General features: G+C 40.4%; 1 protein-coding gene across 4 annotated transcripts in view; it reads left to right on the top strand.

Annotated features, from left to right (window-relative positions):
- Positions 1 to 10,594, top strand: part of LOC110986291 (TNF receptor-associated factor 4-like) — a 53,353-nt gene extending 42,759 nt beyond the window's left edge. For all 4 annotated transcript variants that reach the window (XM_022248052.2, XM_022248053.2, XM_087131531.1 and 1 more), the window contains 4 exons: positions 2,430 to 2,588; positions 3,188 to 3,349; positions 5,302 to 5,457; positions 7,113 to 10,594. In XM_022248052.2, coding sequence (XP_022103744.1) covers positions 2,430 to 2,588; positions 3,188 to 3,349; positions 5,302 to 5,457; positions 7,113 to 7,730 — 1,095 coding nt within the window. In that variant the 3' untranslated portion in view covers positions 7,731 to 10,594. The remainder of the gene's footprint in view (positions 1 to 2,429; positions 2,589 to 3,187; positions 3,350 to 5,301; positions 5,458 to 7,112) is intronic.
- The last annotated feature ends 2,286 nt before the right edge of the window (positions 10,595 to 12,880 follow it).

Here is a 12,880-nt window from a genome sequence, read left to right as displayed (position 1 = left end):
TAGATGAAAATACAACTCTCTTTAATATTAATTGGACAAATATAAATTTCAAACAAAATTGAGGTGAAATCCAAACTAACCAAAGGGAAAACTTGAGCCACCCATACATCTCGTTGGCAAACTGAGAATGGTCTGTATGTATATTTAGATTAATCACCATTGCTGGGGTGCTTCATGTCTTGTTGAGGTTCCGTAACAAGTAATACCCTTATCATAAAGGGATTATAACTACTAAATGCTGTAAGCGAAAAGTTTGTACTTGAAACACAAAATGTATTCATTTTTATTTATTTATTAACCAGTTCCAACAGCAAGGGAAATTGCAATTTACGAGAAAGGTATAGTTAAAACAAACATAAAACCGTTAAAAATAAATCCGTATATAAACACAAATATGAAAGCATATACATGTATAAAAATGAAAATGAATAAAATAGGTTAGTAGGCTATGTACAATAAAAATGTATACATGTATTTGATATTCAGTAATCTGAATTACGTCCAAGGCAAAATGGAGAAATAATGTTATAAGACGAACGGGAGAGCTAACAATAGTTATTTATTGGAAAATGGGTGAGATTAATTTCAGACATGAATGGTTTGAATGACAGAATGGCTCGAACGGAACCTTACAAAGCATTTTCAACATTTGTTGCTCAACTTGAGTCATGTCTAGCCCCAAAAGACAAAAGACAAATTGGCGATGATTTTGATTTATCACTCTGCTACTTTATTGAAATACATACAATAGAACATAATGAAATTAAAAGTGAAACTAACATTTGTTCAACAAACTAATGTTATTGCACAATATAGTGCTTTTAAAACACAAAAGCCTTGCATGAGTCACACCAAAGTACCATGATTTATGCTTTAATTTGTCTCCCTAAAATCACCCTTTGAATTGTTTTGTGTACAGGGGTTGTGAGGTAGTGTCTTCTTTTCTGTAATTCATGAAATGCTGTATGGCAAGCAGTTACTGGCGAAAGATTTGTGGAAGAAGGTCGTTTTCCCACCAAGTATTTCTTCCTGTTTGAAAATTGTCAGGAAGGCAATAAAATTTGCACCGCATAATTCTGGGGGCAAGATTATCGCACAGTCTGCCCATAAAAATTGTTCTCTTTCTTTGAACTTCCTCCGCTGTGCAAACCATCTCGTGTTTCTCTTCAAACAGCCTGTCACTGTTTGATCTGAGAAAGCAGGGCAGCCCTGTCATCCATGTTTCAGTTCAAACATTCACGGTCCCAGTGACAGTTTTTCTCTATTTACAATAGCCCACATTTCTGTGTTTATTGCTCCTGTGCCAGTGTGTGTGTGTGTTTTTTTTTTGAGTGGAGAAAGCTGGAAAGGGAACTGTCGTCATGCTTACACAGTTGGCCTTATGTAAACATGTAACACTTGAGAGGTATCATTCACAGAGTGGCTTGGAAGTTTTAATTTATTGTATGTCCCAAAACATAGGAGCACATTTTGTATGTGATGAAATGATTCTGTCCAAAGAATGTTTCTAACATGGTTACCTTAATGTGAAGCCCCTTTTAAGTGGGTCAGAAAACTAAACAAGAATTTCTTTGTTTATACACAGAGTGGTGCATCAGGTTTATGCAGAAACTGTTTTTTGGAATGCATAATTTTCTGTGTGTACATTAGGCATCATTGTCGAAAGTACACTGGCGGTGGACTGCACAATCATGGATGTAATGATTTGCTGTGATTTAATGATGAGATGTTAGTGGTGAAGGAAAGAATTGAAGTCACCCAAGCGTGCATCGACAGACTTGGATTGGTCATTCAAGCACACTGCCACATATTGCCATACACATGCACACATGTAGAAATGATTATGGAGCCTTGAATTTGGTTTCCTATGCTGTCGTTCATGTGCCTTTAGAGACCTCGTTAAATAATGGTCGCTGAAGCTGAAAGCATAGTAAATATACACTCCTGGATATTTATGGGTTGAGATGAATGGGTAGGTATAAAAAATGAGACATGCCGTAAAAATCACTGGAGCATTTGAAAGTGCTTGTATACAGCCCTCTGCTGAAGCGGCTTTCTTCTTTGGTATTGGATATCTCGCAAACTGTTCTGTGATGAGAGAGCTTTGACCATTTAGTTATAGGCTCTTTATGTTCAAAATTTCTTTGTACTTCTTCGTAGGATGTTGTTAATTGAAAGCAGGGTACAGTTGCTCATTCTACCCAATTTCAGGAGGAAATAAACTGTTGTGAGCTGACAGTCCTGGCTGTTGAAACTCTGTTTTTTCATCGCATAAATCACAGTGTCTTAAATGTCTAAGTGTTTCAGAAAAGTTGCCGCAAAACATCATTTTTAATATAGTATATTGATTACCCTATTTATTGCTTTCAGAGTTTGGTTAAGAAAAGCTCATTTCATCTTCTCGCTTTTGTTTTCTGTTTTCATTGTAGCCCCACCTGGAGTCCTGTGCATACAACATGGCCGCCTGCACAGACTGCTCGGCAATGGTTGCTAGGAACCATTTGAAGGATCACAGGCAGTTTGACTGTCCCAAGAGAAATTCAACCTGTGAGTTCTGTGGCGGCCAGTTTCCAGGACAGAGAATGGATGTAAGGAAAGATCTCGCTTTCACAATATTTATCAATTGGCTTGTCAAGTGGATTGTGGGCCACTGAATAGGCAGCTGGCTAGTGGATTGGTTAAAGCTGGCCAGTGAAATGGCTACTTGACCTGTGAGTTAAATAGTTACCCATCATGTTGATTTTGTTGGCTAGAACATTGGCTAGTTGGGATAAACAGCGGCTACTAGGCCAGTTGATCAGCTGCTCGGTCATTGGTTGACCATGGATTGGCTGGTTGACCTGTGGATTGGCTGGTTGGCCTGTGGATTGACTCTTGGATGGACTGGTTTGGCAGTAGATTGGTCAGTGGTTCAGTGGTTTTGTTGGTCAGGCGAGTGGCTGATTAGCAAGGTATAGTCAGAAGATAAGCAAGTTTAATTTTCTGGATGGTGGTTTAGCTGGTTTCCACACTATTAGCTACATGTACATAGAAGTGTTGGTATAATGTAGTTATATCGATACAGTCTAGTGAAAGTGTTTGGCTGGCTGTTTTGCCAGCTTCTTTGGTCAACAAACCAGCCAGTCCTCAAGGGATACTGGGATAGTCTATATTTATCTGTCTTTCCTTTGGTCCCATGATCTCGCAGCACCACACAGGGCGTTGTCAGCTGGAAGTCGTCTTCTGTGAGAACAAGTGTGGGGCACAGCTGCAGCGGCGATACATCAACTCCCACATGATGAACGAATGTCCCAAGAGACAGGTCCCCTGCAAGTACTGCGCCAAGGAATTCATTTTTGACACATTGCAGGTAAGGCCGTATTACTTCAGTCTACAGCTAGGTGTGTCTGTGGGATATAAAGTGGCTTCCATAGTGGCACGCATCATGTATAGCCACAGCCAGTCTTTCAGATGTGGCTGATGTGTGTACCTGTGATGATTCTAGGGGGATGTGCATGTAAGTAGGAGCATTCAGAGCATAGTTAAGGCTCTCCAATAGTATTTATAATGTGTTCTATACAGATTTTTGCTGGTCTAAAGTCGAAGAAATTTTGCAGCGAATTCCGGTTGATTTTGTCTGGCAGTCCTGAATTAGCTTAATAAACCTATGACATACCTCCAAATTTTTGGTTACGAGTTTGTACAGTACTTTCAAAATTGTCTACAAGTAACCTTTGATGTTGAACAGTTTACTTAGCTCCAGTCCCACAACAATGCAGTTCGTGCGATGCCATGTGGCAAGTTTTTTCATATGACCTTGTTTTTTGAAGGAAATGGAGCACACATTCCGTCAAATTTTAGAAATGTGAACAAGTAAACAAAAACTACATTTTTCAGTCTAAAGCACAACACACATTGCCAACTGCACATAGCATTTTGTTGCCTACGTGTATGTAGACAGACTAAGATGTAATGTGGTCCTGTTTGGTTGAAAAGAAGTGATAATAAAAGTCCTCTTCTGTCAGTCGCCCTCCCCCACAGAGAGACCCCCAGCTGCCTCACATAATGACCCATTTTTAGATTCTTTTAATGGTATCCACAGGCGTATGTAGTCCATGATCTGACTGCATTGTGTCTGCGAGCACGAAGGCGTAACATTGACAGAGACTAATGTTTAGAGGGAACTGAACCAAAACCGGCATCGTTAACTGTAATTTTCTCTTTCACATACCAGATCTGAACTTTAGATCCCCCCAAAGTTTGACTTTTTCAAATAAACAGTGATAAGACTTACCTGTATCCTGATAGCGTTAGCTCTACGATTTGTGCAGTCCGTTTGCCAGTCTGGTTGGACCATTGGCCTGAACATATAACTATCACAGAGAAATGGTATACCGGAAAAGTTTTGGTCTCTGTCAAAATGATGTGAACGTACCCTCTTGTTGTTAAAATTCTCCTTGTTAAAGTGTACACACAGGCCTGTTGCCTGACCAGAGACTGGGGGGGGGGTTTGTCAAACCCAAAAGTGGAACTTTCGGCACTGTGAATACATATTTTTATACAAAGGCCTATCACAATGTGCTTTGGAAAACAACATTGAAAAGTTTCACGTCTGTCGCGAACTGAAGGTTGCATGTAAGACTTGTGCACTGCAGTTTTCAATATTGAATTAACTTAACAAAAATACATTGATTTCAAACCCTTTGAAACACCTGAAATGGGGATATTTGCCGGAACTTCCTGACGGTACATATGACTGGAGATTGACTCAATTAATATGCAGAATCGTGGTCACCTTGAGCTTGAGAATCAACGTATAAGCCGTGGCTTGTATGCCGAATATTACGGTGCTGAATATTACGGTCTATTTAAAATATTCAGTACAAAGAAAAAGCCCAACAAGCCGAACTCAGAAGCGAGTGGGAGGGGGGTTGTTCGAATCCCTTGAACCCCCCCCAGCCGACAGGCCTGGCACAATATTCATTTGTTAGTCCATCTGTTTTTCAGTATGGGTAAACCAGATATTTAGTTCAAACAATTCCTCGTCAAAAGAGTTTGCATTAAAGAGGTCGTACTGTATATGATTTTCAGGGCAACATGGAAACCACAGTCTCAACAAAGAAAATTTCTGCATTTTTAGACACGTTTTACGTTGGAACATAAACAAGTTGAAACATAAACACTATAGGTCACCACTTAAGAAAAGGAAAATGCTTTTACAAAATGCATTATTAAGTACAAAAGGTCTCTAATTCTGGATGGTCAAGTGTGGGTATCTTGAAGTAAATATTCAAACATCATCTCTCATCTCTCACTTTGCAGAGCCATCTCCATCAGTGTCCCCGGTACCCTGTCTGTTGCCCAAACCGCTGCGACTCGGCTAAGATAGCCAGGGAAGAAGTTGACAAGCACATTAAGGATTCCTGCCCCTCCTCCATGGCAAGCTGCCCATTTGTCCAGCACGGATGCAAACACAGAGTAAGATCTTTGAAGTGTAGCTGTAGTGACTTTCTTCTTGGACATAATTTTTCTGCAATATGTTACTCTTCGACATATGAACACTATTTGACATATCTGTCAGGTCAAATGTATTGATAAGTGCGCTTTTTTACTTTTAAAATCAACCATGCTTTCTTGGAAAACTGAGGGTACTGTTGCTGTAACAACATGCTTTGGTGCATAGGTTTTTCTGTTCAAATAGCGAGCCCAGAACTTAGTCACTGAAAACATCTCAGAGAAAAGGTTTATTGCTTGCACTTGCCATTCACTACACAACAGTGAATCACCAAAGAGAAAATTCAGGCCAGCAAAATCTTTAAAAGAATTGCAAGAGTGTTTATGCACAAATCATAGTAATATTTTGGTTTTCTTCCTGGAATGACATCACAGTTTTGCTCATGAATATGGAAATTCTCTGCATGAAACCCCAAAGAAGCAGCAAAAAAAATGCTTGGAAATAGTGCACCAAAAATTGAAATGTTCAGTGAGACACAAAGGTGCATTTTGAGGTTCGTATTTAAAAGAAAAAAATAATTGCAGCTACCCTTCCAATTAACCTCTGTGCCTGGACCCTCTCACTGGGTGATTAAGAAAACGGCGTACCATCGGCTGTTGGTGAAGCTTTGCTACAACCCAAACGATTAAAGTGCAAATTTCTCTGGATTTATTGGGTATAAGACCTGTACTTTGAGAATGAGTCACAAGGCCATATTTTTTTGCAATAATTTTTGTTCAGTTTGCATAAGAAAGAGCAAGCTTAGCACTCGGTTCTGATATAGACCTCTCTCATTTTACCTACAATTTGTATGGAGGGCAAAGTTTGCAGAAAAAATTGCCTTTTGATTGATTTTCGATAATTGTCTCACATTCTTGCAAAATGTACATTCGTCCCACGAATTTTAAAGGTTTGTATTTTCATTTATTAGTCAATGGAATATGTATTATTGTAGTGTTTTGATAGCTGCATGGAATTTTTAACATTTTGTGAGTTATTCTTTTACTTTTGTACTAATGGCCAGCAGTGGCATAGCCCCCCCTCCCCCGGGGGAGATTCCGGGGGTCACATCCCCCCCAAAAAAAGACAATTGTGACATATAAAGAGTAGACCTTGTATGTCACTCATTGTGGCAACCTGATGACAGTGGGCACTGTGATGGTGACAAAAAAAAAAAATACATCTTGAAAATAATTCGCGGTACCCGCTGCTTCATTTGACTCGGACCGGCCAGCCGACCCCGGCAAGCTCGGTGGTCGAGTGGTTAAGACATCTGCACTAGTAAGCAGGAGGTCGTGGGTTCGAGTCCCACCCGAGTAAGCTTGTGAGGTTTTTTTTCGCAAGCTCTCGGACAGCACTGAGCATACAGTGCTTATTAACATACGTTGGGTACGGGCAAAAAACCGTTATATATATAAAATGTGTTGTGTTCACATTCTTTTCAAGGCCTGATAGTCACAAGTGGCTCAGGCGACTTGCGCCCTCATTGTTACAGACGGGGTCACACATTGGGTCTTGGCGTTTGCTAACGTAAAGCTGCAAATACTACATGCTCTTGGCTTTAAATGACGCTTGTGCTTATGGAAGCCATGGAGAAAGATAATGAAAAAAATTGTTTTGATGTCTTGTGTCAAACCAGGGTCCGAGGTACTCCATGGAAAGACATCTTAATGAGAACACTAAGGAACACCTGGGTCTGATGTGTCATGTTGTCCGCCGCCAACAGAAACAAATCCACGACCTGCGGGCACAGCTGGACACTCTGTCGTTGAGCATGGATGGCACGCTGCTGTGGAAGATCACCGACTATGCCGCCCGCTTTGCCAAATCCAAATTGGAGGACGAATATGAGCTGCGGAGCCCTGTTTTCGCCACCAGCCGCAATGGCTACCGGCTGCAGGTCTCGGCCTTCCCAAATGGGAACGGATCCGGGGAGGGCACCCACCTGTCGGTGTACATCCGGACGGTCAGTGGGGAGAATGATGCCCTCCTGCGCTGGCCCTTTACCCACCCGATATCCTTCACTCTCCTAGACCAGGCTGAAGATGGCCAGAAACCATCCCACGTCAAGGAGTGCTTCACGCCGGACCCCACCTGGAAGAACTTCCAGAGGCCCAGCCGTGATGTCTACACGCTGGGCTACGGCTACCCGACGTTCGTCTCACACACCTTCCTCAAGACAAAACACTACATCAAGAACGACACGATGTTCATCAAGGTGGAGGTGGATTGCTCCAAGATCAACAACATCATCTGAACAAAAGCAACAGAGTCCAGTCACTGACTAAACCATCCCTGGTTGCTATGGCAACAGACAAAACCATGGCAATGATTGCCTGAAGTTTATACCACTGAAAATCTGCAGTGCTGTCTGATTTTTGTGTTTGGATGAACAATCATTCTGGAGGGAATGTCAGGAGCAGAGAAAGTTTGAACAACTGCTGGTACAAAAGGTTACCAAATTTTTACAGTCCCCAATTCTTCATCCAAGATACCTCACATTTAAAAAGAAATGAATCAAATGTACTCACTTTTGTTGAACATTTTTGTGCGTGCATGTACATACAAAAATTGAACAGATATCTTAGTGTTTTTTGTATTTGACAACTTTGTTTGTGGCCTCAAGACTTTTCAGACATTATGTACATGTACAAATATTTGTCAGTTTTCACTTGAAGAGAAAAAAAAGCTTAACATTTACTTTGTGTTTTCTTTCATATATATATGTATACAGAATACCACCTATACATGTAAGCTGCATTCTTCCATAAAGTTTAAGTGTAAATATTATTTTGTCTGTGGTTTATGATACAAAATGTAACTGATATCAAGTTCCAGGTTATTAATTGCCGGAGATGCAGAGGTTGTGATGCCAAAGCATCCTTACATGTACCTCTTGAGTCTCTCCAATTCTGAAGGGACTCAGAATGCAAGTACTGACCAAGATGTCCTTGTATGGCTTCTTGAGGGTGCCACACGCACCAATACACCAGAGCTGCATATCGAGAGATTTTGTGACAACTTTGGAGTAGAAGCCATCTTGGTTCCAAAGTCTGCCACGTGCACCCCAATGGACATAAATGCATGCGCGAAACAATCAACAGTCCAACTTTGATCTGTTGCATAACATTTTTGTCATCAATTTGTGCAGCAGCAGGGTCAATAGCCTTCCATTTGGGAAACAAAATGGCTTCATACTCTGACCTCACGTCACAACTGTATGTAGTCAGCTAGAAACGAGCCAGTGGGAGTAGGGTCCAACATGGACGTGTAAAATTTGCCTACACTGTGTATTTTGGCCCCCAGAGATGGCACAAAGAATGGTGACCCCTGGGAACCAGTTTGACACATGGTGTTGGGAGGGGGGAGCAAGAGGGGACATTCCCCTCACCAGAAAAAGGGAGAGGGGGAGAAAAGATAACAGGGAAGAATAGATGAGGATGGAAATTGCCACTTTCCTTGAAAATGCCTCAGATCTAGAATTGACCTCCCTCCACCATTCAGTGTTGGTCAGCCTGCCACTAACATATGTTTTGTCCACTCTCTGATAGAGCCATATGGCCCTTCCTTGCAAAGCCCATGGTCAAGCCACATGGGTTGCATTGACCAAAGAGGGCACCGTTAAACTTGAAGCTGCCAGAAAAATATTTTCAGTTAAACATCCAATTCCTTCATCTCCTAGCTATCGCTGACATAGTATGAGTGCCCAGTTTCTCTAACAACAAGATGGAAGTGACTCTGGGTATTCGTACGATATTTTGTCCATCATCAAACAGGAAGTTAAATGTGAGAAGTCAGAATCAGTATTAACCACCGATGCACTTTTGTAATTTCAAGCTTATTTTTTTTCAGCACTTTAAAGAAGAAAAAAAAAAACACCACTGAAATTAAAAGACACTTAATATGTCCAGCTTTCCTCACGAAATTGTGTTTACACAGGTACATCGGGACGTTTGAGGAGTTATGCCAAAAGATTCAAGCTTACTGTGTGGGAAAATAACTATTAAGAGTATAAATGTGTATATTTGTAAATTTGATACAATGTATATTTATCACGACTTCCATAAATCAGTGTTAACATTGTAGATACATAATGTACTTTTCTTCGATTTCATTGTGAAAGAAGACAATTTCATTTTCACTTATACCGATACGATACGTAAGCCAGATGATGTTTATGTTACTTACATAGTATGGGCATTCCTTGGTTTTCGTACAGTTAAGGCAACCCGAAGAAAACACTTATTTTTCTTGCACAGTGAACACGTGCTTTAAGCTGGATTTTTGTCGATGGGTTTCCTTGACTGTTCCTCTTCATTTTGTGGCAGATTTCCCTGACTCCCCAGAAACCACTAAAACTGGGACAGAGAGAGGAGCTATTTTTGGACTGAGCTAAGTCCGTGCACAATTCACATAACCTCAATTGCAATGACCTCTTTTCGATCAGGTCCACCCAAGGTATGCAACTCACTTTAATACCTGGGTTACAGAGATGCCCAAGATAGACAGGCCCAGCTCACAACTGTGGTCAAATTGATTTCTTGCTTATACAAGGGTCTCCTATGTGCGTACAAAATAGAGGAGACAGATTCTGCAGTCGGAATTGTTTTTTACTTCTGTAGTAGCTCATCCCATGGTGTGTATGAAAAAAAAGATCCAACTTTGGGCACTTGGATTTTCTTTGACAAGCGGGTTAGAAAAAAATATGGCAGAGTTGGGCCATTCTGGTTGGTTGCAGTGTAAGCCTGATGAACAGAATGCCACAAGAACACATTTTGAGCATTCTGTCAGATGATATATGATGCTCATTGTTGATGAGAGTTTTCTTTTCTCCATGGGTGCATTTTACGTTTTTCTGATAGGAACCGAAGACCACCATTGCTCAAGAAAATACCAACTCTCCAATCAAGTTAATCAACCAACAGTTGGTTACAAACACCAAAATGCACCTCAGATTCTGTTTTTGTTGTGCTAGTGGAACGAAAACAAATGTACTTGTTAAAAGTGGAATATATGCGACAGGAGTCAATGGTGACAGTAGTGTTTTAACAGGCTGTGTGAAAGCTTAACATCTTCCAGTATAAAAGAATGTTGTTCTGAAAAATAAATTTGATTCATTGACTGGGTCGTCTAATTGTTCTTTTTTACTTGTTTTATTGAGGAGCTAATCATTCATAGTTTCAGCACGTAGCTACCACGGGATTAAGCTGAATTTACAGTTTTACATGTATGTGTAAACAAATACAGGACTGCAGAATCTTTAGGTTAAAGGCCAAAGGTCAACTCTAAACAAGGGTCATCTCAGTGGCTTTGACATGGGCGATTTCCTGATGGACTGCGTGATAGAACGAAGATTCACTGCATTTTCTGAAAGATGTTGGTGCTGGCGATGCATTCTGCGGAATCAGCAGTCTGGATGGGTTTCACATCATGGACTGACTGGCATGGTCTCTTGTTTTGCCCATTGGGAGCAATTGTTATTGTGGATAGTAACTGCTATGATTTCAGAGCATCTTTTTAAGCAGTTTGGAAATGGGGAAGGTAATAAAAAATAACTAGTGTACGAAGGTAAGTGCACCACAACCATTGTAAACAATGTACGTTGTGTAATATGTTTCCTCATCATTTCCACTTATCCACAAAAATGAGACATTAAAACAATCTCCGGCCGGACCTCCCCTGGAAAAAATTCCTGAATCTGCCTCTAAAAAGGGTTAACCTTGCACTTTTTTAAATACCGGTGAAACTCTGAAATGAACAGTAAAAACTAACACAGGGCTAAACACTGTATCATTTGATAAATCTGAAGAAAATATGCATTTGTCCCCAACTGATAAAAAGCAGCGAGAGGTTAACCTTGCATTTGTTTTTTAATTCGCTGGGGTCAAAATTGAATTTTCTCTAATCTATGTGATATGATTCTGAAGTAATGATCAAAAACTAAAATGATTATTGCTAACAGCAATCATTTAACCTGTTTGATTGTCTCAGAATCTTTTGAATTCCTCAGCCTTCTTTAATCTTTGAATTGAAAAACCACAAGGGTTTTTAGCCTTGTATGTTAATTCAATTTTGGTGACGAAAGTCAGCTTTCTTTTGTTCAGACGGACATCCATCAAGTGTAAGGGCCCAGTTACTATTGATGTTGTGCTCACAAGAGATTTTGGTATATGATGCATTTCCTCAAAATTTAATACAGGTTTCAGGTTTTGAGATTATCAGACAGGACAAATCACTAGTATTTTTGATGAGTATTTCTCTCCAATATTTTGGAGAAATTGACGAAAATTCTAATTTGGACCTAAGTGAATTTGAAATTTAAGGTTAACCCCCTGATGTTTTCAATTTTTCAGAAAAGAGAAAAGAACCCAGTACACATTTTCTGACGCAGTTCTTACTGAAAACCTGTGTTAAAAAATGTGGAGTTTTCTCCAAACAATTGAAAGTTGCAAGCTCTTAACCTTGCATTTTAAAAATACTCCGGTCCAACTTTGATTATCTCCTGACAGTGTTGGAGTACTCGTACTTGAGTAAAACTCCAGTACATGTAAGGACGCAGCTCGTACTCAGCTATCAGTACTCAAAATTTATTTGGACTTTGCCTGTACTCTGTTCTTTGTACTCGAATTTTGCATTTTGCGTGTACTCAAACGTCAAGGATACTCGGTGCTCGGCCCCAGTACTCCAGGGTATAATTCGAGTACAGCGCTTAATCTATTCCTCTCGAATGCATCGAAGTGCTGGGCATGGCGGCTTAACACATGCTGGGTGCAAGGATTGATCTTTAAGGGTGCAGTCCACTAATTTAAGCGAGAATTTCTGGCCAGTTCATAAGCATTAAAAGTCCCCCCCCTACAGTACCTTTTAAAAAGGAGATTGTATGGCCCCCAAAATGGTGAGATTGTGTAAAATTGCCAGAATCAACTCCCTGGCTCTTTGGGCTTTCATCTGAGAGCAGAATGGCTAAAAAATACTCTTGAAAAATGGTTCCAAGTACCCGAGAAAGTTGAGAGTTGTCACTTGAAAAATGGCTGCAGGAAGACTTTTGAAAAATCACTTTTTGGGGGACTTTTGTTTTGAGTTGATAACTCAAAATGTAATTGGTTAACCCACAGAAAATTGAAAAGAAAGTGAAAGATTATGGACCATACAGTAATTGAACGTATGTTTCAGATGCCTCAGGGATGTTGGTACGCATATTCAGTATTGGGTCCCCAACAATGCAGATTTTACACTGTTTTCAATGGGGCCCTGATTTAGTGGACGACGCCCTTAAAGTTTTAGTCTAGTTCCTGTCTCCACGCCACGGATTATTAGTCGGGCTAGACTCAATACGTTCAGGCCACGTTTTACAGTACCGTGCCGGTACGTTGTGCATGCACGTGACAATGCATGATGCATTTATAT

The sequence above is a fragment of the Acanthaster planci genome, unplaced genomic scaffold, assembly GCF_054643075.1.
Source record: "Acanthaster planci isolate LZ-2023a unplaced genomic scaffold, COTS_SCS Contig1, whole genome shotgun sequence".
Taxonomy (NCBI): domain Eukaryota; kingdom Metazoa; phylum Echinodermata; class Asteroidea; order Valvatida; family Acanthasteridae; genus Acanthaster; species Acanthaster planci.
Note: the sequence above shows the minus strand (reverse complement) of the source record. Positions and strands in the feature narration are given on the sequence as shown.